The following is a 27,025-nucleotide window of genomic DNA, read 5'->3' on the forward strand; positions in this document are numbered from 1 at the left end:
AGTTCCTTGCTCGAACTGCCAAGATACTTTTGGCTTATGTCCTCTTTTGAATTCTTGTACAGATCTCTAAAGGTTTTTCCTGTTTCTCTGCAGTGGCAAGCTTGACCATTAGAGTACACAGCAACCCGTTAGTTTTTGTCCGGGTTAATAGAAGGAATGGTTAAAAGTGGGATCACTTAGGTGGTTCAGCAATGCTTCAGTGCATGTCATTGACAGGCAGACTTGCATGAGAAAGATTGTACATAAGAGAGAAAACTTAATGCAGCTCTCATGTTTGTCTTGTAAGACCTGTATCCGTTCTTTCTGGAAGACTCAATGTAGTTATTAGGTTGTTAGGTACTTACTTGGACAGTGTGGGGCCACTCATCTGTATGAGCTTTGAGCAGGATGGCAATTCCACCCACACTGCCACCTAGTGCAGTGGCTATTTGTTGGTGTTACAAATGATCCTGCAGGAGGGATGAGCCATGAATCCTCAGGCAGAGTCGAGTATGGGCAGAATGGGGACTGCTGCTGAGGTGAGTGGAGTTAGGAAGTGGATAGTCCTTCCTTCTTAATGCTGGATCCCTCAATTCAGAACAAGGTACCTATGAATGAAGGGTCCTATTGGTTGGCCTTCCTGAATGGTGAGAACGCAGACAATATTGGTTGAGGATCTTAACTGGTAATGTGGCTAATTGGGGACCTACATTTATCTCTGGATAAAAAAGCTGCACTCCACTCACATTTGTAATCATAGTTAATGCATGAGCCAAATTGTCAATAAATTCTGCACAACATGCATGGAATTTTCTTCTAACACCATGGATACAGCTTCTTTCTTGATAACATATTAGATTACCTACAGTGTGGAAACAGGCCCTTTAGCCCAGCAAGTCCATGCAGCCCCTTCAAGCAACCCACCCAGACCCATCCACCTGTAACCCACACCCCCTTGAACACTACGGGCAATTTAGCATGGCCAATCCACCCAGCTTGCACATATTTGGACTGTGGGAGGAAACCGGAGCACCCGGAGGAAACCCACGCAGACATGGGGAGAATGTGCAAACTCCACACAGACAGTCGCCCGAGGCTGGAATTGAACACGGGTGCCTGGCACTGTGAGACTGTAGTGCTAACCACTGAGCCACCGTGCCGCCTCTGATTCTTCAATTCTTTAATTCCCTGCATTACTTATTTACTCAGGATTGTGGTGGTCATATCCATTCTACCAACATCACCACTCCACCTCCAGTATTATCAAAGTGGGCTTGACATACCAATGCCTCACTAAGGTGATGGTGGTTCTCTAGCAATAACCCCCTGCTTTTTGCATCTGTGCCTAGTTGCATAGAGCTTGGATAGAATTTCCTTCCTTGCCCAACATATAATTGATGTTAATTCCCCATCTTTTTCCATGCCACCAGTATCTGTGCATATAAGGTATGTATTACCAGGGAAAATCAAACTAACTCTCTGGTTGCATACACTGAAGTATGAGTGCTTGCGTGATTGAATATCTACAGGCTCTGTGGTGGCGCAAGCAGGAAGTCCTCTGAGGGATTACTCTCAGGGATGTCCTGTAACACTTGCTGTGCATACAAGGGTCATGAAAAGACCAAGCTGATAAAATGATATGATTTCATCCTGGCAAAGTCACAATTTTGACAAATTGCCACAACCGGTTTTTCTGACAGGGCTCAGTCAATGAGGAAATCAAATCAGCTCAAGTATGTCAGAGAAATTTGTAATTTTGTCACCAACTTTCTGTGATTTCCTTTTCACTCCACCTCTAACTGACATGTGTCATGCATCTTCAGTTTGTCCACTGGTTACAAAAACAACACTATTAGTGGCAGTCCAACTCCAGTCCTGCACTTTCCTTTCGTATTTTATGTTCTCTTCCTTCAAAAGGCATATAAACAGAACTTCGAGTAGGCGAAATTGCTGTATTCCCGTGATAAATGCAATGTATTTAATGAGACTGATCATGAGATAGATGAACTACACTACTTCAGAATTGAGGTGAATTATAATGGTAGCTGCTTAAATAAGGAGGTGAGAAGTGATAAAATTGAATGTTGAGTGCTGCTGAACAGTAAGGGTGCCTGAAGAATGAAGTGATTAATGAGTACAAAGTCAGAAAGAGTGAAACGGAGCAAAGCTTGAACCTCAGGAGATAGTTACATCAGCAAATCTGTTCACATGGCCTGATCTAGCTAGGTCATCGAACTGCTAGCTTTATGGCATCATAAACATGAGTACAACTTTAATTCTAATCATGTTTACAGCTACTCCAACCATGCCGAATTGTTGGAGCAGCAAGTTTCTTTCTCATATTGCAGCCAGCAATAATTATACAAGCAGCCTTATGCCTGGATTGTCTCCTTGATGCCCTTCCTGAATACCTTCAGTTTCCACTTGTACCTTTAAATACAGCTTGTACCTTTAAATACAGCTTGTCCCTTTAAATACAGCTGAATTTGTTTGGACACATAGCACGTGCACCACACAGCTTGGAGATGCAAAATCCTGAAATCAAAATTAATTAGTACAATATAGTTGAGGTTGTACGTTCTGATCCATTCAAGTGACTTCTGAGTTTCTCCATACAGTTCAAACCCCAATATGGAAGGTACCTACAGGCTATTATCAGACTTGTTTGTCTCTTTTAAAAAAATACCTGAAAGAACTACTGATGCTGTAAATCAGAAACAAAAACAGAAGTTGCGAGAAAAGCTCAGCAGGTGATCCTTAACGTTGACTCTGATTTTTTCTTCACAGATGCTGCCAGACCTGCTGATCTTTTCCAGCAACTTCTGTTTTTGTTCCTTTGTCTCTTTACTGCCTCTGCTCCTTTCCGTTTCTACAGTTTATTGTTTTTTCTCCCTATTTTCACTCCTATATCTCTGTACTCTTCAGGGCGCCTGCAGTTTTACCTCTACTTCAAAGGTGATTGGGATGGAATGGTATAATGACCAAGTGAATTACTATGAGCTGGAGATCACATTTAGGCTGGGAATTGTGGATAGACACATGGTTGTCAGAGTTAATCAGCTGCTTTCATTGGCATCCCCATTTCCTCGTCTTTCTCTTAGCTATTCTCACACGTTTCACAACCCTTACCTACTGTTCATCCTCATTTTTACTCAATATTCACTGAAACATTAGCCTTTATTCACTGTATCCTTATTCCAATTGCTCACACATGGGTTGGATACTGAGAGGGTAATGGTCCACTCATGGTTTCTTCTTCTATTTCATTCCTATTTAGTTACCTCAAAAGTTTACAAAGCTATAAAAGGTTATTAAAAATTACAGCAATATTAATCAAACAAAACAATCTTTACTTTTCTTTCACCTCTGTCCTCTCTGACCCTATTCTCATTCTGAAACACTGATCTCTCCCTGGGCACATTTTTGCCTCTGACCCATTTCCACTTCATTACAGGCTCTCTTTCTATCAAATTATAAAGTCCACATTTCTTTTTGAAGTTTTGTTTTTATTTTTTGCATGAGGACTGATAAAGGGAAAACAGCTGTTTTAAAACCAAGGACTTTGGAAGGCAATTCTGCACATTCAAAAAAACAAGTTACTGGAATGTATTGTGATTTTTGTTTACACTGTTGCTTTGCAAGCAGTTGGGGAGGGTGAGATAAGATGGCACATCACTGGGTATACGCGTAGAGTGAGTTTTGACCAGCAACAGAGAGCTGATTAGCTTGTGAATTATGACCAGTTGTGGATGCCAGAGGTCATCAGCCTGAAGAGAACTTTCTGATTGGTTCCTGGGTAGCAATAGCAGCTGCCGTCTGTGACAATACATGGGCACAAGTTCTCCAGCTTGGAAGGAACTGACTGTATCTCTATATCGCTGCAATAAAAAGAACCAAAGACAGAAGAAAGCCAGTTATTTCCTCTCACCAGTTGCAGTAAGCTGTTGCCTTTAACCAGTAACTAAGAGACTTTATAATTAGTGGCCTGATCACTCCATAGCTCTTGTGAAGGAGTAAAAGAATTCAAAAAGGGGATTGGAGAAAGTAGGTTCTTAGAAAGCAGAAGGTTAATCTCATTTGATCCTGTGGACTGGTATTATTAAACTGTACTTACCCAGTACATGATAACAAAGTGCAGAGCTGGATGAACACAGCAGGCCCAACAGCATCTCAGGAGCACAAAAGCTGGCCTTTCGGGCCTAGACCTCTGATGAAGGGTCTAGGCCCGAAACGTCAGCTTTTGTGCTCAAAGATGCTGCTTGGCCTGCTGTGTTCATCCAGCCTCACATTTTATTATCTTGGATTTTCCAGCATCTGCAGTTCCCATTATCACCCCTACCCAGTACATATTCCTTCAGCCATACACTGATGTCTTTTTGCTTGTTTGTGTCTACCAGGCTGAGTATGCAGATATTTTGAAAGGAGGTTACAATTTCAAAAATATGAATTTTATTTTGCCTTTCATTAGTGCTTATTTATTTGCAATAAATAGCATTTTGTTGTTAAATACAGGATTCTGGTCAGTGTTTTCTGTAAATGTGACTCAATCAGATAGCTAAATTGGAGACTCATTTGTACTTTAATTAAATCACTTAATTTTTGTGGTGACCCTGGGAATATTGGAGTATATCAACACACTTTCCACAGTGGTTATAACAATGCGCACCTCTTCTGACTCATCTCTCTCTTTCACGCCCATCTCTCTGATTCTAGTTACTCAGTCACACCTATCTATCTTTGACATCATTCTATCAACTGTCAGTCTCCCCCTCACACCCCTCTCCTAAAGTCATAACAACACAGGCCATTCAGCCCATCAAGTCTGGCACTCCTGAGTGGATATCCATTCTTTTCTCTCTTTGTAAGATTAACATATCTCTAAAGTTTAAGGAAAAACACCCATGTGGTGTGCTTGCAGGGCTACTGACCAAACGATGTAAAGTGAGATTCTGCTCACTAGTTTGCTTTTTCGCAGGCACTAACATCATGGACCAATTAGCCTCTTTCTATGCTGTAAACGTTCCATGCTTCTATTAATGTAAATGTTCCAATGTAATCAGAAAACTGGTCATTTTCTTTCTCTTACACAAACAATCTGCATCCTTTTCAAATATGCAACATTGTTAAAGTTAATGAGAAGTGCTCTTTGTCTTTCAAAATTAGTTGAGAAAAAGCTACTGGTCAGAAAGAGTCTGGAGTTTAAAATACCTTTACTGTTTCTGACCTTACCTTGTTTGTCTTTCTATCTTCTGTCTTTACTTTGAGATGATAGATGGTTAGAAGTAAAGTCAATGCTGCATTTGGTGTTTGTTTCTCAGAGGGGTGGAAATGTCATCATCACCATCTCTGTGTTTCCTCACGGCTCTTCAATTCATTATATCTCATGTCCCTTCAAGCCTCCAACTTCTTTTCTATTCCTAATGTATAAAGTTAATTGGGCTTCTACCATTCTCAATCATACTCAATTTCATTGCATTTTAACATTTTGAAATATGTCATTTTTGTATAAAAAGAAGTAAGTAAATAACACCAAGTGTTAAGGAAATGTATTTTGTCAGCATAACTAACTGAATGCTATTGATGTAGCTCTAAAATTAGGCACAATCCATGCTCACAATGTGAAATTCAGAGTGCCTGGGTGGGCAAAGCAATTAAAAGTTCAAACCCAAGCTTCTGGGAGAGCCCATAACTTCAAGTCAAAACTTTAATAAACGCATTAAAAGACATTTGAAAAACAAGAAATAAATGTAACCATGCTGTTGTGATACATGTATTTTATTAATCATTTATGCTGTTTAAATATTGATTTTGGACACTAAAAAATTCTGTTACTGAGAAAAATGATGCATGAAAAATAAAGTCAGAAAGCATTTTGAGTAATTGAGAGAATCTGGTGGCCCAGTTATGCAATTGAAGGATGATTGCTCTCTTATTACAAAATAGTAGCAAATGTATGTCACACAATGAGATATATGAAACATTGAAAATGCTTGTCATCATTCCGCTTACAGGAGCTGCAAGTACTACAGGCATTTTCAACTAAATATGTACTTCAAGAACTTTATATTTAATAGATCGAATAAAATGAATGTCTCGAATATGGCATATGTCTGACTGTGTTTAATTGAATAAAGTGTCAAATGTTCAGTTTGAAAAAAGAGATAATTTCTTCAAATGACTTAAAAGAATTTAACTTAACTTGAATATTATGAACAGTTCAGACTGCAAAATGATATTGATTCAACAAATATGCTTTCTGATTCTTTGCAATACAAATGTTACACAGGACATTACCTTTATTAAGTTAAATAACTTGTTTGGTGAATGTATTGGGTGAAGAAAGCACCGTCAGATGGTCCCACTTAAATCACCTTCATCATTCTTAAGTTGTCGTGATGTAGATTGACTCCTGTTGATGTGATTCGGTAGTGTATAATTTATTGCACATTCAAACTTCAAGTTTAGGATAATGACATTTTTAATCTCCTAGTAGAAATGAGCAACCACTGTAAGAGTAAACAGTTTAATTTACTGTAGACCATACCAATAATACAAAGTATTCAGACGTACGTACATCTCTCTTGAATACAAAGAGAGAAATCCATGGATTACGATGATCACGGAAAGTAACTGGTACTGTCAATGCACATCAGTATCTTTTGGTTATAACCCTGGTACTTTATATCTGGAAAAGCTGGAACAGGTTCTTTGTAACATCCCATGTGAATTCCAGAAGTGATTTTTTGTTGCGTTGTTCATATCATTGAACATCGTACATTGGTCAGACATGGTATTTTGAGCAAAGCCAGCATGCTATTAGTGCTTCATGGAATAGAACCATATGGGAATTATGTAAGAAGCTGTAATTGATTGCAGAATCAAACATCTTCTATAGAAATAAAGTATCTGTTTTCCAAGTGTGTTGGATGTTATTTCTTATTTCAGCTTGCTTCTCTGTGATGCATTTTTTGAAATAGGATTTGAGTTATTCAGTCAGTAATGTATACCTACTGACAATGGCAATTGGATCAACTCCATGGCAACTTGCATTTTTGAGTGTACAGTGCCACCGCAAAGCTAGATCAGAAAGAACCCATTAATGATGAGTTTTAAAATTGTATCGTCGTGTCCAACTCCAGAATAAGAGGTCATTGCTGATGACCATTCACTATCTGATCTTGTTGTTTCTCACTTGAAGGATAGTGTACTTGACATTGTCCTTGTACAATCGTCAGCAACAGTGACGATCAGTCAGTGTATAAGTAGCAAATCTAGTGAGTCCAGGAATACTTCAGATGGTACTACACTTGTTATATTGTAAATTCTGATATGACTGCAGTGGTTCAACTAACTGTCCTTCATAATGGCTGTCTTCCATCATTACGAAATGTCTGGAGTCTGGGTTTTAAGTTCTCGGATGGATCTAAATAATTAAATAGAAAAGAAAATTCATGAGTTTCCATTATAGGTAAACACAGTTGCATGCTTTACTCAATATAAAAGTTAAAATATTTAACTTAATTACAAACTGCACTATGAGTTGGACATAAAAAAAGTAATGCTAAACGATGTTATATGTTAGTGAAGTGATTTAAAATGTTCCAGAATTTCTCTCTTTTTAGTACCTGTTGTATTTATAGTTGTGAACAAATCTCCATTTATTGAAGCTTTTTTAACTTTTGCACACACAATAAAATTCCTTACAATATGCAGGTCTGTTTTCTGTTCTCTGAATTTCTAATATTGATTGCTGAAGTAAACTTATCAAATATACAGGGGGTAATTTTCAATTTGTCGCTGAAATATAAAACAGGTATTATGGGTCAGGTAACAATTACAAAACGACCCGATCTTCCTTTCCATGCACATCAATAGAAAGACAAATTTGGCTGTTTCTATAAACACAATCAGACTTGCAATGCTGGTAATTTGAAAATTAACCTCACAGCTAATGAGAAATTCTGAATCATGATATTTTGAGAAAACTAAAAATTCAATTGCTAAAATACTATTACTGTTGTCAGAACCATAGGCATATCACACATTCCTCGATCTGAAATTTTGCCATTTGATGGAAATACAATATTTCTTTGTCTGCTATTCTAATGGAATTTATAGCCTGTTTACAAAATATGCAATGCTTTGCTAAATGTGATAACTTTATGAAAACATAAAAACAGTGAGGATTTCCTTGAGTCAACTCCTATTTTATCATTTTGCAAGTGTGGCAGAAATTCTTCAAGGAACAATTGCAATGGCTTCCAGGTGGCAGTCTGGAAAGTGGGAGAGGTAATAGAATGGATCTGAGGAGGAACGATTCCCCAGTGCAGCCCTGCCACCAAAGAGTTTTCCCACTGGTTACAGGTTTGTAAACATAAATATCCAATGGAGCACCATTTACAGAGTCACCTGCATTTACCAAATTTACACTCCCACTTTCTCTAATGCTTAATGCTTGAGGATGTCATCAGCTTAATGTAGATAGCCTCCTTGTGGTAACCTGGGGCACCATTGCACAAAGAGGGGCCATGGGTTTGGAAGGATGGCCCCTCAGCCTCATTGATCTCCTGAGAGGAAATTCTTTCCTGATTCTTGATTACTTGTTTTCTATATTTACCTGTTGAGTCTTGAGTTCTTTTGCCTGGGTCAAGAACAACCCTTCTCTCAGTGACACAACACAGGCCTCAGAGGTGGTGACCCTCTGATCATGTTGGATAGATTCCTTCTACCATCCACTTTCTGACTGGGCCCACAGGACCTCTTTAGTTTAACAGAAACCACTGGGCATTCGAAAGCAAAGAGGCTCTTGTCTTAATCAAAATGTAATTTATTTCATGACAGTAATCAGGACAATGTTACATAAGTAATTTAGATGTTGTTTCTAAGACTATTTGGGCACCTGGATAATAGGTCTGTCTTCTTTGAGGTCCTAAGATGCTCTGACATTTCCCACCATGTCCTATTGATTAGGTGAAGTTCCATACAGTCTGTAATGTTAACCTTTCAAACCATTACTTTATACATCAATACCCAGTGAACAGGTTACCTGCAATAAAATTGCTGAACTTTTCCTGGAGCAAGCAAGTTCAGGCTTAGAAACAACTTTTAATATCAGAGTCCCCAAGATGCAGTAAACTTGGTTTAATTTTACACCAGCAAGGTTGGCTCTGACTGGTCAATTCATTACCCCAAGGAATGAATCAGAGAATGGCTGTCCCTATTTTGTTGAATTTTATTTCTTTGGCAGTTAACTGTTAGTGATCTTCTAACTGGAGCATTGTCCAATGCATTGGCTCTATCAATCAGCATTCACTAGCCAATCAGTGGTCTCATCTTGTGCAATATAAATGACATTTATTTTGCATTTATTGCCCATTCCTAACTGCCCCTTTGAGCCGCTGCAGGCTTTGCAACGTAGGCATGTTTAGAGTACTGTTCAACAGGGAGTTCCACAATTTTAGACCAATGACAATGGTGGAACAATGATCTTTTTCCAAGTTAGGATAGTGTTAGATTTGGGAGTGAGCTTGGAGATGCTAGTGTTGTCATGCACCTGCAGTTCTTGTCTTTTAAAATGATAGAAGTCATATGTTTGGAAGCTGCTGACCAAGAAATTTTGGTAAATCATTATAGAACATTTTGTGGCTGATATACATTTTTGCCACTGGGTGCTGGAGGTGGAGGGAGTGAGCGTTTACCACAAAGTCTGGGGTGATGATAAAGTAGACTTCATTGTCTAGAAAAACATTGAGCTGAATATTGTTGGAGGTGCACTCATCCAGGCAAGTAGAAAGTATGCTGTCATATTCCTGATTTGTACTGTGTAGATGGTGGACTGGCTTTGGGGAGTCATGAGGTTAAGTATCCATTAAAAATTCTCAGCCTTTGACATGCTCCTGTAAATACAGAATATTTTTAAGGCTATACCTGTTCAGTTTTTGGTCAATGGTAAACACCAGATCTTGAGTGGAATTTCAGTGATGGTAGTACAACTGAATATCACGGACAGTTCGATTATCTTTTGTTGGAGAATTGCCATTGCCTGGCACCTGTAGGGCTCAAATGTTAATTACTTAGTATCCCATGCCTGACTATTGTCTGGTTCCAATGTCATGAGGTTTTGGCTGCTCAGCTCTTCATCAAGGTCATGAATGTTATTAAATATTGTGTAACCATCAGCAAACATAAAAACCAAAAGAACTGCGGATGCTGTAAACCAGGAACAAAAACAGAATTTTCTGGAAAAGCTCAGCAGGTCTGGCAGCATCTGTGAAGAGAAAATCAGAGTTAACGTTTCTGGTCAGGTGACCCTTCCTCAGAACTGGGAGCGAACACCCCTCTTCTGACCATATGTACAACATTGCTCTAGTTGACTGTAGACATTGTTTCGACCTTTATGACATGTAAGTTGATATGACTATGAATTCATGTGACAATTAATAGCCTGCTAATTATGCAGAGGCAAACAGGCTTACTATTTCCATCCTGTACTCTGAACACGTTTTGTGGCATTTACTGGAGCTCAGCTCAATTGGTGGGAGAAAATATTTACAATTAAAGGAGAACTAACAGCATGATAAATTTTGCAAAAGCAAAACTGAAATGAGATTAATCAATATTTCCTGTACCCTGTAGCTAACCACCCTGTGTTATTGCTTGTGATTACTTGGTTTCTGTTTTTACTCATCATTTGCCACTTGATATATTCACCATACTTTGAAACATCAGATCAAATTAGTCTCATATACATCATTCTAAATCCTATTTCTATACCAATATCATAATATTAACTGCAACACTTAATAATCCTTACACTCCCTGATTTGAATTGACGATTACAAAAAAATGATTGCACTCAGCTGCCTTCTAAGAGTTTATTAAGCAAACGAAATGTTTTGAAACGTTTCATCCCTAATTGCAATGAAATTGTAGCTGTGATAGTGTAACTTTCAGAGTTACCAAGACCAATTGAGGTAGAATTTGGCTTGCAGAATGTTGCTCATGGTAATGCAATGAAAATGTCGCAATGTTATACTTGTGGGCCCTGCACCTTTGGCAGTTCCTGAGTGGACAGATTGAATTCCTTGAGAATCAAGGTGTGACCTGGTGTTACCCTGCCTTGATTCACTACTAATTTAATGTCACACAACCCAATTGCAATGAATGTCCAGATAATGTCTGCATTATTTACTCAATTCAAAATAAAAGCATGATATTTTAGGACGGGCTCTGCAGTAGTTTCATTTAAAAGGCTAAGCACCCTGATTGCTTGTAAGGGAACGCTTGGCACTTCTTCATTTAAACAGGGAAGTACTGGAGTATTTTTTGGAGCTATTGTGGTAGGTGGCTGGGTTTGAGAGATGCATCCTCAGGCAGAAGGGATAGGGTTCTGGGCAACAGAGGAATCAGTAACATGTTTATAAAAAAAAGGTGTATTTTCCCAGGTTTGGAAGCATTTGCTGCTCCTGAACCTGTGCTTCTCAATAATGTGCCCACCATCAAACATTTACGGGAGGTGGTCAACTATTTGGCAGCCTCTGCATTCTCTGTCCAACGAAGGCAGGAGAAGATGCAGAAGATCCAATGGAAGGGCCTGAAAGTATGTCCAGTTGACAATCCCTCCAGAAGAAGGAAGTATTCCTGAAGAAATGGGAGATATAGATGTCTGCTAGGAACTGTGAGCGACTGCAATAAAAAGCAAGTACCAGAACTGTATAGCTCCTTGGCTGGAGGAGGGCACCTCCACAAGAATGCATTTAGCCAGAATAGCACCCTTTGAGCATTTGCTGAGCTTCTGGGCTCCTGCTGAAAAGCCTCTTGCAAGGTATTACTGGGATCCTGACACAATGGGCTCTGGGGACCGGGATGCGAATTTGGGTGGCATCGGCAAACTTGGATCAGTCTCAAAAAATGGTCCCTAATTCAAGCCGGAATTACCTTGGTTGCCTCCACCGATTAGGTTGCTGGTTCCAGTAAGTACTGGGCACTAAGAAACTTTTTTGGTAGGAGGACAACAGCAGATAGCCATTCTAAATATGCATGTCCATTACTTTCCAAGAGATACATGGTTACAACGTCAACAATTTGCTCTTCATGACAGATAGAAGGATGAGGGTGACTTAATTAGAAAAGGGACTTAAAGAAGGAATATTCCATGATTCTTAATGGTTTCAGTGGTAAAGAATTGCCCAGTGCATGCTGGCCCATAATGTTAAGTATCATCAAATAGCTCAGGAGAGGCAAATGGCCTTGTCTCCCACCATATCTACTTCATTTCTATCTACTGCATGCCAAAATCTCTTGCAAAAGAGGAGAAATGTCAGTGATTGTTTAACACCCATTGGATGAAGCTTGTGTTGCAGCTGAATAGCAGGACGTTTATGGAGGCAGTGACAGGTGGGTTATGAGGCTTGAAGCATTGGTCGGCATGAGAATGAGGTGGAACTGTTACGTGTTAGGCATGCAACTGAGACTTGGGGAGCATTGTAGAGTAATAGGAGTGCAGTGTATTAAGTAATTACGAGGTTGGTAATGCAGTGGGTGGGAGACGTCATGTGAAGGTACATTAATTGATTTTTGAAAAGTAATTTATTCATTTCTGGAATGTGGGTGTCACTGGCCGGCTGGCATTTATTGCCTGTCCCTAGTTGCCCTTGAGAAGGTGGTAGTCAGCTGCCCCCTTGAACTGCTGTCGTCCACCTGCTGTGGGTTGACCCACAATGTCATTAGGGAGGGAATTCCAAGATATTGACCCAGTGACAATGAAGGAAAGGTAATAAATTTTCAATACAGCATAGTGAGTGGCTTGGATGAGAACTTGAAGGTGGTGGTGTTCCCATATATCTGCTGCCCTTGCCCTTCTGGATGGAAGCAGTCATGAGTTTGGAAGGTGCTGCCTGAGGATCTTTGGTCAATTTCTGCATCTTGTAGATAGTACACAATGCTGCTACTAAACCTTGGTGGTGGAGGAAGTGAATGCTTGTGGATGCAGTGCCAATTAAGTGGGCTGCTTTGTCCTGGATAGTGTTGTTAGGGCTGCACTCATCCAGGCAAGTAGGGAGTATTTCATCACAGTCCTGATTTGCACCTCGTAGATGGTGGACAGGCTTTGAGGAGTCAGGAAGTGAGTAATTCATTGCAGTATTCCTGGCTTCTGACCTGCCCTTTTAGCCACTGTGTTTATGTGGTGAGTCCAGTTGAATTTCTGGACAATTATGCCCCCCAGAAAGCTGATAGCGTGTGATTCAGTGATGGTAATACAGTTGAATGTCAAGAGGTGGTTGTTAGACTGTCTCTTGTTCGTGGTGGTCATAGCCTGACATTTGTGTGGCATAAATGTTACTTGCCACTTGCCAGCCCAAGCCTGGATATTGTCCAGATCTTGCTGCATTTGAACATGGACTGCTTCGATGCCTAGGTAGTTCCAAAAGGTCCTGAACGTTGTGCAATTCTTAGCACATATCCCCACTTCTGACCTTATGATGGAGGGAAGGCCATTGATGAAGCAGCTGAAGACGATGGGACCCAGGGCACCCCCCTGAGGAACTCCTGCAGTGACGGCCTGGAGCTGAGATGATTGACCTCCAACAACCATTTTCCTATGCATCAGGTATGATTCCAACCACTGGAGAATTTTCCCCTGATACCTATTGATTCCAGTTTGGTTAGGGCTCCTTGATGCCACACTTGGTTGAATGCAGCCTTGATGTTCGGGCTGTCACTTTCAAATCAGCCCTGGAATTCAGCTCTTTTGTCCATATTTGAACCAAGACTGTAATGAGGTCAGGAGCTGAGTGACCCTGACGGAACCTAAACTGGGCGTCACTGAGAGGGTTATTGCTGAGCAGGTGCTGCTTGATGGCAACCGTTGATGACACCTTCCATCACTTTACTGACGATTGAGAATAGACTAATGGATCAGTAATTGGCCGGGTTGGATTTGTCTACTTTTTATGTACAGGACATACTTAGGTGGCACGGTGACACAGTGGTGAGCACTGCTGGCTCACAGCACCAGGGACCCAGGTTTGAATCCAGTCTTGGGTGACTGTCTGTGTGGAGTTTGCACATTCTCCCTCTGTCACATGGGTTTCCTTTGGGTGCTCCAGTTTCCCCCTTCAGTCCAAAGATGTGCAGGGTAGGTGAATTGGCCATGCTAAATTGCCCATAGTCTCTAGGATGGGAGGTGGGTCTGGTTGGGATGCTCTTCAGAGGGTCAGTGTGGACTTGATGGGCCTGCTTCCACACTGCAGGTATTCTATGATAACTTTCCACATTGTCGGGTGGCTACCAGTGTTGTAACTGTACTGGAACAGCTTGGCTAGGGAAGCGGCAAGTTTTGGAGCACATGTCTTCAGTACTACTGCTGGAAAGTTGTCAGGGCTGGTAGCCTTTGCAGTATCCAGCATGTCCAACTGTTTCTTGACATCACGTGGAGTGAATCAAATTGGCTGAAGACTGGTGTCTATAATGCTGGACACCATTGGAGGAGGCCGAGATGGGTCATCCATTCAGCTTTTCTGGCTCTAGATTGCTGTAAAAGCTTTAGACTCACTTTTGAATTGATGTTCTGGGCTCTTCCATCATTGAGGATGGGGATATTTGTGGAGCATCTTCCTCCAATGAGTTGTTTAATTGTCCACCACCATTCACAACTGGACGTGGCAGGACTGCAGAGCTTAGATCTGATCTGTTGGTCGTGGGATTGCTTAGCTCTGTCTATCACTTGCTGCTTATACTGCTTGGTGTGCAAGTAGTCCTGTTGGTGGCTTCACCAGGTTGACAAATCATCCTCAGGTATGCCTGGTGTTGTTCCTGATATGCCCTCCTGCACTCTCCCTTGACCAATCATATAAGGTCATTATGTTCTCAAGTCCAGACACTCCAGTAGTTGATCTTTCTGGGCAACCTGCTGCCAGTCCTTTCTGATGGTCGTCTTCGTGGGTCTTTTGTCTCTCCCCTCCAAACCCATGGGCCCATGATGCTTCTCCTTATTTTCATCCACCTCTCAACACTACATCTGTCATGATAGCTCCCCCTCTTCCCATTGGGACATATAAACACTTCTTTCCTTTATTCATTTAGAAGTTGGCAATGACATCCACCTAAATCTGAAAGTCCTCAGGCATCTGAGGTTACTTTAAAATATAAGGCTAAACAAACTCTAGCTCTTCCTATATAATTGATATAATTCAGTTATCCAATTATATGTCAGAATGCTGCTCACAATACTATTTCAATGGAGCCATTTCAAAATAAATATATTTGGCTTTACAGAAATATTTGAATTGCACACATGGCCAAACAATCATGAAGCAAAGGCACCCAACATGACAAAGTGTGACAAAAGACCTGGTCTCATCCAATAGCTGGAACGTTATTGTATGATTCTTGAACTGTTGTAACACCGGAATAATTTTTTTTTTCTGAAAGCATTATAATTGGACAGCTAGCAAACTGCTGCCTACACCAAAGTTTGAGCAGTACAGATGGCTTTCTTTGAACACAGTAACACAAAGGCAAGCCTTTGAAATATTATTTTTCCCATGTGAATCTATACTTAAATGTGCCTTTCTCTTTATTTCAGTTTATGCCATTCTCTATACATGGATTGTTCATGTAAATGTGATCACCCCTGGGGCCAGGTTGGCAGGTGAGTCCAGGAGTCAATAAATTGGCTGCTGGCCTCAGTGCCTGTCTGACCCCACCTTAGTTTTATACCAGTTTGAGGAGGGGGGGGGGGAAGTATCAAGAAGCACACTACTCATGGGCCGATTAAGACTCTCCTTCTACTGCCACTGGGACTTAATCCATGGAGGTGGAGGTCCATATCAAGTGTGCAGCCTCAAACATTTCACTGGTTTGGCAGGTCAAAGCTCGTGGAAGGGTATGTGCCTCCGCCAGAGATCTAGTGCGCCCCTCCATCAAGGTTGCCATCCCCTGGTAAAGTTATTTTTTTAATGAAATGGGTACTTCGGTTGAAATATGTACTAGCAACTATCCTTGACCAAAGTGAGCAATCTTTTGCCTAGTTTAATACTAAACTTGCAAGAGTAACATAAGAAAATGTCATCAAGTAAAAAATGATTAGATAACGAAGTAAATATGCCTTTTTTCCTCTGTGTCATTTCGGTTAGGCCAGGTAAGGACAGCAGAAATGTTTTTCTGAAGTAAATCAGCGATCCAGTTGGACATTATGACATACAAACAGCTTTGTGGTCACTTTATGTTCCCAGTTTTATTTTAATTTTCAGGTAATTATTTCCAACTAATCATTTATTCCATGTGGAGAAAGCATTCAAATATTTCTTTGAAACACCTAAGTATTATTTGGTTATCCAAAGAACGAAGGTATTTCTGTGAGACATTCCACACCATTCATTTTCTTTAAAAAGATTTCAATGAGATGGCCCTGTCCTTGTGACATAAGCACATTCTTTCACTATCTGGAAACATCAATGATTCATCTATAGTGTTTCTAAAATATATTGTTACATTAAATGTCATTTGAGGCAGCCTACATCCAAGGCTTAAACGAATGCTACAAAATAACAGCCTGACAAAAGATTCTCCAACTGAACAGTTCATCATATTTTATTTTAATTCAGGCAAAATGAAGTGTGGATGTAAAAGTATTGGCAGAAAAATACTTTAGTTGACAAGTTTTAAACTATTTCTTTAGAAGTATATAGTTTAGACTTCCTGCAATGCTACAATTATGTGCAGTTAGCGCTTGCCATTTAGAATTACAGTATTCAATGGGGTCAATCTGTAATACACTGATGTTAGCTTTCATTAGTATATGGAATCAAATAATGTAGAGGCAAAATGTTTCTGCAGAAGAAAGCTCTTATATGAACTTAGACTATCAATTTTTCATCCGCACAGACTAAATGAACCTGGATAATTGCAACCCTAATAGGAGTTTTGTACATGAGCCACCCAGTTAAAACATTTTCATCACAATGTTTTGAATAAGCCTCCATAACTATTTGTTTAAATGGTTTCCTTTTCTTGTCTTTCTCTTCAACAGCATAAGAATGTTATTTCAGAGTAATTTAGTAAATTTTAACTCCTGATCTACCTGGTTACAAAAGAACAGATTTATGTTATCAGTGCTTACACAAGCCATGGTGATATTCTGGAGCTCATATCTAAGTATTTACTGTGGAATTGTTCTTAGCCTGTCTATTTTCCATTGATTCAACTTATTTTACATAGTATTTTACGTAGAAACTGCACTGAAAGAATTGCAAGATGGAGTCAGATGCATAAAACCATACAAGGACCAGGGCCACTGATGCTCATCATCAGACCAGTAGGGAACATGATGGAAATGATGGATTATGTCATCAAACTACAAGAAAGCAGGATAAAGACTGCAAAACATATTATGCAAAATCATGAACATGAATGGTAATAAAAAATGTTGCCAAAAGAACGCTAAATACATGGAAACTTAAACACCATGCAAAACTCTCTAAAAGGGTCTAGGCTCAAAGTGTTAGCTTTTCTGCTCCTAAGATACTGTTTGGCCTGCCGTGTTCATCCAGCTCTACACTTTGTTATCTCGGATTCTCCAGCATCTGCAGTTCCCAATATCTCTCACAGAAATGTACAACCTTATTGTGGACAAGACTTCAAATATCATGGAATATGTTTGCTCATTTAAAAGTAAATTGAAGGGTAAAGGCTGGTAAATTAAATTCCAGTTGAATTTCTAATTCCGTATATGCAATGAGACAGTGCTGAATCGAAAAGAAAACTGAGAAGCAATTTCACTTGCTTGGTAACAATAAACAGTTTGAATGTCTTATCTATGTGCATTATATTGACCAAGAAACATGCACATCACCAGTGCAGCAAGCATATGTAAGTTAATTGATTATACTGGCAACTTAACAAGATATGCAACAGCCAGTATTGATTAAAATGCAATATTATGCTGGAGACCTACTACAGTTGTGGTGGATAAGCTAATAATTCTCAGACTTCACACTACAGATGTTTATAGACATATAAATCTTTTCACTACTTGCGTTTTAGAATGAAACAGAATTAAACCATAATGTAAGCAGTTGCACTAACAGGATCAAAATATAAAATCAGATTAAAGTGTGAGATAATGCTTTAGTTTGAGAGTAGATCTACAAACTGCTGAAGAGAAAATATAATGGCTGACAGAACTAGTTACCGAAAGTACAATGGATATGAATCTGACTGATCTCGTGAGACAGCGAGGTCCAGTCCATTTGAGGAGCTAACTAACTAATTAATAAACTTGAAATGAAGTAAGTTTTTGTTTTAAAGTACTCTGGCAGCATTAAGAGAAATTGACAGATGATTGTCGTGTAAAGAATCTATCCCATGGTGAATATATCCCTTAGAAAATGTTTCCCACAGGAGTCTGCAGCCAGATCCTCATATTTTTGGAATACATCACTGACGTAGACTTAGTTTATCTGAAGTTCTGCTGGAAATGGTTCAATAAGTTAATATTCATTGTGGTAGCTGTGGATTGAAGGCTGCTGCCACCAATATTCTTTCCTTGACTAAGTCCAAGAACCTATTTGATTTACAGCAGTAGATGAACAACCACTTATGAGTCTTAAAGAGAAGTTCTCATCTTAGCAAGATGCAGCTTTTTTGCATGATGGCAAATAAGTACATATTCATTAGCTAGTCACTGGCCCAGATATTTCAATTACTGTTTGAAGAAAATCGATGATTAATCTTGCCTGTCGGCAATTTTGCCAGCTAAGAATCTGAGTCTAGCTGATTCTGAATGTGACTATCACAACAAGCCAGGAAGAAATCTATTAGGTGCAGGCCTAGCATTGCATGGTCAGATGCGTCCCTTTTTAAATAATATTTGCTGCCACGTAGCTTCAGGAATTAAAGACCGCAAAGTCACTTCGACAGTGACTAAGAAAAGATAAGGGTGTAATCCACTGCAGATTGAGAAGAGTGTGCAGCAAGCCAGTATCCCTGAGATCAGACTGGAAGAATCGACTTGCGTGAGGAGGGCCACAGAGGTGGGACAGTTCCTTCAAAATTTCCCTACCAGTCAGAGCCAGATGTGTGACATCACAAGAAAACAGGTAAGTGATTAGTTGGTATTTATTCTGTGGTTATTTTGATTGGCTAAGTGATTTAAATTAGGCCTCATTATTAGAGCTGCAGAGTACAGATAGGAAATTTATTTTATTAAAAATCTAACATTCAAATTAATTAAATGAATAGAACAGAGATGGTTGTTCAAGTGAGGTGTTGTGGTAAGAGTACATGGAAACCGGTGGCCACTGAGACAATCTACAATGACCATACCTACCTCAAATATTAGTTGCTTGAGGAATGTTATATCAGAGTTGATGAGCTGGAGTCTCAACTGTAGCCCTCCATCAGGGAAGGGAAGAGTTACTTAGACACAGGAGATCGTTACTCTGCTCAGATGAATTACACTAAATTTGGTCCCTGGTCAGGACAGTGGCCTGTGATTGTGAGTGAGACAGGTTTTGAAATCTAGAATTTAGCTTTGGAGGAGCCTCAGACAGTGCCCTTGCCCAATAGCTAGAAGCTTCTTGATACCAGCGTGGATGAGGGAGGCTGCAGGTAGAATAAGTTGACTGACCAAAGTGCCATCGTACATAGTGCCATGCAAGTGAGGAGAGAAAAGAGAAAGGCAGTCAAGGTGAGCATCTAATCAAAAAAAATGCATACAAAGAAGCAAAAAGTAACATTATGCCGGAGAGTTGAAAATGTTTCAGGAATTGGGCATGGATGACTAAAAAGCTAATAAAAAGAGAGAAAACTGAAGATGAAAGCAAATTGGCAAGAAATATAATTAGAAATGAAACAGTTCTATGGCATACTAAAAAAATGAGGGTAGTGAAGATCAGTGTGGATCCTTGGAGGATATGACTGGGAAATTAAAAACAATGAATGGGAAAATGGCAGACAACTTAAACCAATATATTGCACCAATATTCATGGTGGAGAACACTATAACACTATGTACACCATAAACACATCAAATAATGAATGTACTAATGGGAGGAAACATTTTGTTACAGTCTCTTTTACAAGGGACAAAATATTTGATCAACTAATGAGTGGAAAGGCAGATGAGTCACCGGGACCTGATGGCCTGCATGCAGGTGTTTTAATGGAAGTGGCTGTAGAAATAATGGAAGCCTTGGTTGAAATATTCCAGAGCTGAATGGATTCTATTGTGACTCCTCCATTAAAGACAGGAGGGAGGAAACTATAGGGCAGCTAACCGAACACCTGCCATTTAAAAAAAAATGTTTTCCTCCACTACAAAGCAATAAAGAGGAAGACATTTAGAAAAGCTGGATGCAATTTACAAAGTCAGCATTTCCTTAAAAGTAAATCATGCTTGATAACTTTGTTGGCATCCTTTGGGAATATAACAGACATAGTTGATAAAGGAGAGACAGTAGATTTATGCATTTGGATTTTTAGAAAGCATTGGATAACATGCAACATAAAGGTTACTGCACAAGACAGGAGTTCATGATACTGGGGAGTGAGTGTGCAAAAGCTTAGCAGCTGAGTTTAATACAGAAAAGTGTGAGGTTTTGCACTTTGGTAGGAAGAATCAAATGGTAGTCTATTATTTAAAGACATCACAAACAGATCTGGATCTTCTTGTGCATTAAACACAAAAGGTTAGCATGGGGGTGCAGCAAGGAATTAAGAAGATAAATGGAATTTTTTCCATTATTTCTAGGGGATTGGAGTTTAAAAACACGGACGTACAGAGAGTAGCTAAGGCAGCATGTGGAGTATTGTGCACAGTTTTGGTCCCCATATTTATGAAAGGACATTCTGGCATTGGAGGCAGTTCTAAAGAGACTCACTCAGCTGATTCCTGGGATGAAGGGCTTGATTTATCAAGAATGGCTAAACTGGTTATGTCTTTATTTATCAGAGTTTAGAAGAATGACAGCTGATATTATTGAAACATTTAAGATTCTATGGGGACTACTGAGGGTAAATGCAGAGATGTTTCCACTCATGGGGGGGGGAGTCTCGAACTAGATATACAGTAAGAGAATAGGGAGACATTCATTCAAAACTGAGACTCGCTCTGCCCTGAAATGAAAATTCCTTTTTACATTGATAATTATTTTTGAAAGTGCTTTAGATTTGCTGACAACACCCTTTCAAAGTTGGGAGAGACGTGCGGGAGATGCTAGTCAATATTACTTATTTAACACATGACCAAAAGCCAAAGTTTTACACATAACATTTTATATTGTTTATTTTCTTGAATGTTCATTTCAAACTTTTACGAATTTCAGTGTCTGAGTTTAAAAAAAATCAATTAAATGCATCTGCTCAAAACTTTTAAGCAATTTGGGGTACACAATTAATACATCAGGCAGTTGAGATTACATGAACAAAAACATATTATGTCTGCAAATACAGGAGGTTATAATGAAAACAAACTTTGTCATGAGAAGTGATATTGGAAACTGCAGATGCTGGAGAATCCAAGATAATAAAATGTGAGGCTGGATGAACACAGCAGGCCCAGCAGCATCTCAGGAGCACAAAAGCTGACCCAACCCCACCAATCTCCGGGTATAACGCATCATCCTCCGACACTTCCGCCATCTACAATCCGACCCCACCACCCTAGACATTTTTCCATCCCCACCCTTGTCTGCTTTCTGGAGAGACCACTCTCCCGATGACTCCCTTGTTCGCTCCACACTGCCCTCCAACCCCACCGCACCCGGCACCTTCCCCTGCAACCGCAGGAAATGCTACACTTGCCGCCACACCTCCTCCCTCACCCCCATCCCAGGCCCCAAGATGGCTTTCCATATTAAGCAGAGGTTCACCTGCACATCTGCCAATGTGGTATACTGCATCCACTGTACCTGGTGTGGCTTCCTCTACATTGGGGAAACCAAGCGGAGGCTTGGGGACCGCATTGCAGAACACCTCCGCTCGGTTCTCAATAAACAACTGCACCTCCCAGTCGCAAACCATTTCCACTCCCTCTCCCATTCTTTAGATGACATGTCCATCATGGGCCTCCTGCAGTGCCACAATGATGCCACCCGAAGTTTGCAGGAATAGCAACTCATATTCCGCTTGGGAACCCTGCAGCCCAATGGTATCAATGTGGACTTCACCAGCTTCAAAATCTCCCCTACCCCCACCGCATCCCAAAACCAGCCCAGTTCGTCCCCTCCCCCCACTGCACCACACAACCAGCCCAGCTCTTCCCCTCCACCCACTGCATCCCAAAACCAGTCCAACCTGTCTCTGCCTCCCTAACCTGTTCTTCCTCTCACCCATCCCTTCCTCCCACCCCAAGCCGCACCTCCATCTCCTACCTACTAACCTCTTCCCACCCCCTTGACCTGTCCGTCTTCCCTGGACTGACCTATCCCCTCCCTACCTCCCCACCTATACTGTCCTCTCCACCTATCTTCTTTTCTCTCCATCTTTGGTCCGCCTCCCCCTCTCTCCCTATTTAATCCAGAACCCTCACCCCATCCCCCTCTCTGATGAAGGGTCTAGGCCCGAAAGGTCAGCTTTTGTGTTCTTGAGATGCTGTTGGGCCTGTTGTGTTCATCCAGCCTCACATTTTATTGTCTTTGTCATGAGAACGCCATGCATGTCCTTAATATGGCCCTTAAACTGCATACTTGTATAAGTTCATTTGTAGCCCTCTTCACTTCTGGAGTTTCCCAATTTAAAAATAACCAGCAGCACAGATTTAGGCATTCTGATGCATTCCTTTATTTGAATCCACTTTTTTGTACTGATGAAATCAGTGATATGTAAGTGGTAACATAAATGGAACAGACTGTTCGAAGCGTTGCACAAAAATAAGGGGTTCAATATTTTTAGTAGGCCACTCAAGCCGATTTGAGTTTCCGTCATTGAGTCATAGCATCATACAGCATAGAAACAGGCCCTTCAGCCCACCATGTATATGCTGGCCAACAAACAACTTGCAACAGATGGGAGCACAGATGCTGCTTGGCCTGCTGTGTTCATCCAGCTCCACACTTTGTTATCTCGGATTCTCCAGCATCTGCAGTTCCCATTATCTCTGATACAACAAGCTGCACTAATTCCATTTGCCAGCATTTGGTCCATAGCCTGCTATGCCCTGGCACTTTAAATGCTTATCCAAATGCTTCTTCAATGTTGAGAGAGCACCTGTGAACCTGACGTCCCTCTGCTCCTGTATCACTTTCAAAGTCATACTGTTGAGCTTCCATGTTTCCTTTACGAAAATGCATTACCTCAGATTTCTCTGCATTGAAATTCATCTGCCAGGTATAGGTTGTAGAGATAGAAGGAAATATCACTAATACTAGGCTGGATGATTGTACAGTAGAGACTGCTGCAATAGTATATGCCAATCATATGTACAAAATAAAATTGCAGAAGATGTGTTTTAAGGTTACAGATATTTGGAGAAGGACATAGAAAGTGACGCAGACTTATGTCAGGGATGATGCAATCTAGCTGTACTGCAGCGAAGGAAGCTTAGCTAAATAAATTTTGTGTAGTGAAGGCTCAGTGTAATTCTGGAACAGCTAAATAACTCAATGTAATGAGCACTCAGAGGAGTCTTAGGAACTGCACAGGCTCAGAAGAAGCTGTGTTCTATTAATATTGCTGTACAATACTTCAGAGAGGGTTGAAAAGTCCACAAGGAGTGGGCTTTGCTGGACATAACTGCACTAGATAAGAGCTCCTATCCACGTATTCATCTAAATGACTTTTAAATGTTGTTAATGTACCCACTTTAACGACTTCCCCCGGCAGCTCATTCCATATGTGTACTACCCTCTGTGCAAAAACCCCTCAGGTTTCCATGTATTCTTTCCCCTCTTACCTTAAACTGATGCCCTTTAGTCCTCAATTTCCCAACCCTAGGAAAAGGACTGAATGCATTCACCCTATCCATGCCTCTCATGATCTTAAACACTTCTAAAAGATCCTCCCTCAGTTTCCTACACTCTAAAGAAAAAAAAGTCCTAGCTTGTCCAACCTCTCCTTATAACTCAGTCCCTTCAGTCCTGGCAGCATTCTTGTAAATTTGTTCCACACTCTTTCTAGTTTAATAACATCCTTCCCAAAGCAAGATGAATAAAACTGAGCACAATACTCCAAGTGTAGACTCACCAACGTCCTGTACAACTGCAACATAACTTCCCAACTTCTGTACTCATTGAAGGCCAGTGCGCCAAAAGCCTTCTTCCCTGACCTGTCTACCTGAGATGTCACTTTAAGAGAACCATGCACCTGATCTCCAAGGTAACTCTGTTCCACTACACTTCTTAAGACCATACCATTCATCACGAAACTCCTACCTGGATTTGACTTTCCAAAATGTAACACCTGACTTAACTATATTAAACTCATTTTGCCATTTCTCGACCTACTTCCCCAGCTGATCAAGATCCTGCTGCAATTTCTGATAACCTTCCTCACTGCTCATGATACCATCTGTTTTAGGGTCATCTGCAAACTTACTGATCATGCCTTGAACATTTTCATCCAAATCATTGATATTGATAACAAACAGCAATGGGCCCAACACTGACACCTGAGGCACAGGCCTCCAAGCATCCTTCCACTATTACCCTCTGCTTTCTACCACCAAGTCAATTGTGTATCCAATTTGGCAGCTCTCCCTGGATTCCATGCAATCTAACCTTCCAGAGCAGCCCACCATGTCGAGCCTTATAAAAGCCTTACTGAAATCCATACAGACTACATTTACTGCCTTGCCCTCATCAACCTTCCTGGCCACTTCATCAAAGAACTCTAACAAATTTGTGAGGCACGATCTACCATACACAAAGTCATGCGAACTAATCCTAATCAAACCTTGTCTTTCTAAATGCATGTATATCTTATCCCTCCGAATCTTCTCAAGTAACTTACCTACCAAAGATGTTGAGCTTAGTGATCTATAATTCTCAGGTTTTTCTTTGCAGCCCTCTTGAATAAGGGCACAACATTTCCACCTCCTGTATTCTGGGACTTCATCCGTGGTTAACAAAGGTTCTCTTTCTAAAGAGAAGGTTTTGAAAAGTTTAAGTCATAATTCAGCAGTTGTAATGGTTTCTGTATCCTGTTAGTTGGAGATTGCTTGTAGGTGAACTCAGTGGGTAGAGTATCTTTGGAGAGCAAGTAAATGTAATTTTGCTTTATTGCTTCTGCTGGCATAACACTTGAAAACTGCTACTTGTTCAGCTGGCATTAGAATCTGGAACTATCTTCACGTAGTCTCCGAAGAGCTCTACCGAATCAATGGCTCTTTCAGCCAAGTTTTATCACAATCAAACAGAAACAGCCGCTGACATTAAATTTGATGAATCAATGTTCCACAGAGCAAAGTTCATTAATTATACCAGAATCCCCAGTTCTTCCAGTCTCCTGTTCAGCATTACAGAAACCTTTGTTTCTTCTCACCATTGGTGGGTTCAGCTGACAGACCTGAAATTCCTTTGATTATTTAATGTCTGTACATGGCTGACTATTAAATTAATCAGTCTGTGTGCTTTTGACTGCAGTGAATAAACTTGAACAATTATGTGACTGCTGGGAGCCATCCTGTAAGATCTATTTCAACCAATCTTAAAACTATTTTAGTCTATTTTAAAGACAGATTAGCCTTTTCTTATAAAATATATAATAGTATACATATATACCATTTTGACATCTGTCACTAAATGAGTGAAAAAATGGAAAGTACTGGATGTAAGAATCAGTAAGATGCAAATTCAGAAAATGTAGCAGATCCTGCAGCATGGAAAGGGAAAAAGAATTGATGCTGTAACTCACTCTGAGATAGTAAGAACTGCCAATGCTGGAGTCAGAGATAACACAGTATGGAGCCGGAGCAACACTGCAGGCTAGGCAGCATAGGAGGAACGGGAAAGTTGATGTTTCGGATTGGGACACTTCTTTAGAAATGGGGGAGGGGGAAGGGAGCTCAGAAATAAATAGAGATTGTGTTAATGACTTGGCTGTTAAATAGCTGCAGGACACTGGTGTTTCCCATTGAATTTTTAAACTGTTTGGGTGGGGTGATGTTGGTAGTTTGGTCCCACTTATAATTCAGCCCATTAACTCAGTTACTTTCTCTAAAGACGTTGCCTGATCTCCTGGATGGTTTGAGCATTCCATGCTGTTTAGAACCATTCTCACCTTTTGCAAAGATTAATGCAGCGAAAGTATTTTCAGAGTCTAAAGCTTGAATGTCTTCTTTTTTTTGAGAAGAAATAGCAAGTAAGTGAAAGCAATTTGAATATCAGCTGTTTCCTGATCGTCATGTTTCTTTCCCCTTCATGTTGAACAGTAGAAGAATCATACTCATGGCAAGAAAAAACCTAGAGGCAGACACGAATTAATGCACGCAGAATCATCAGTGGCCCCAAAGGTTGGGTATGAAGCATTGGAATTGCAGTCATTGGTGAATGGGGATATGTGTAAATTTTCTGATGAACTGAGGGTATTGCTGTTAAGTTTGTAGATGACACAAAGATAAGTGGAGGGACAGGTAGTGTTGAGGAAGCGGGGAGGCTGCAGATGGACTTAGGCATCTAGGAGAATGAGCAAAGAAGTGGCAGATGGAATGCAATGTGGGAAAGTCTTAGGTTATGCATATTCATAGAAAGAATAGAGGCACAGGCTATTTTGTAAACGGGGAAAGGCTTCAGAAATCTGAACCACAAAGGGACTCGGGAGTGCTTATTCAGGGTTATCTTAAGGTTTTTTTGTGGGGTTCAGCTGATCGTTAGAAAGGTAACTGCAATGTTAGTATTAATTTCAAGAGATCTAGAGTATAAGAGCAGAAATGTACAGCTAAGGCTGTACACATTTCTGGCCAGACTGCATTTTGAATATTGTGAGCAGTTTTGGGCCTTGTAACTAAGGAAGGATGTGCTGATAATGGAGGAGGTCCAGAGGAGGTTTGCAAGAATGGTCTTGGGGTTGAAAGGCTTATTGTATGAGAGCAGTTGAGGTCTGTGCTCAA

At 40.4% G+C, this 27,025-nt stretch overlaps 1 protein-coding gene across 3 annotated transcripts in view; it reads right to left on the reverse strand.

The window, feature by feature from the left end:
• Positions 1-5,760: 5,760 nt before the first annotated feature.
• The window catches only part of LOC125460143 (chemokine-like protein TAFA-1), a 464,230-nt gene continuing 442,965 nt past the window's right edge, over positions 5,761-27,025 (reverse strand). For all 3 annotated transcript variants that reach the window (XM_059649924.1, XM_048547268.2, XM_048547267.2), the window contains one exon: positions 5,761-7,402. In XM_059649924.1, the coding sequence (XP_059505907.1) occupies positions 7,385-7,402 (18 nt within the window). In that variant the 3' untranslated portion in view covers positions 5,761-7,384. The remainder of the gene's footprint in view (positions 7,403-27,025) is intronic.

The sequence above is a fragment of the Stegostoma tigrinum genome, chromosome 11 (assembly GCF_030684315.1).
Source record: "Stegostoma tigrinum isolate sSteTig4 chromosome 11, sSteTig4.hap1, whole genome shotgun sequence".
In the NCBI taxonomy this organism is placed as follows: domain Eukaryota; kingdom Metazoa; phylum Chordata; class Chondrichthyes; order Orectolobiformes; family Stegostomatidae; genus Stegostoma; species Stegostoma tigrinum.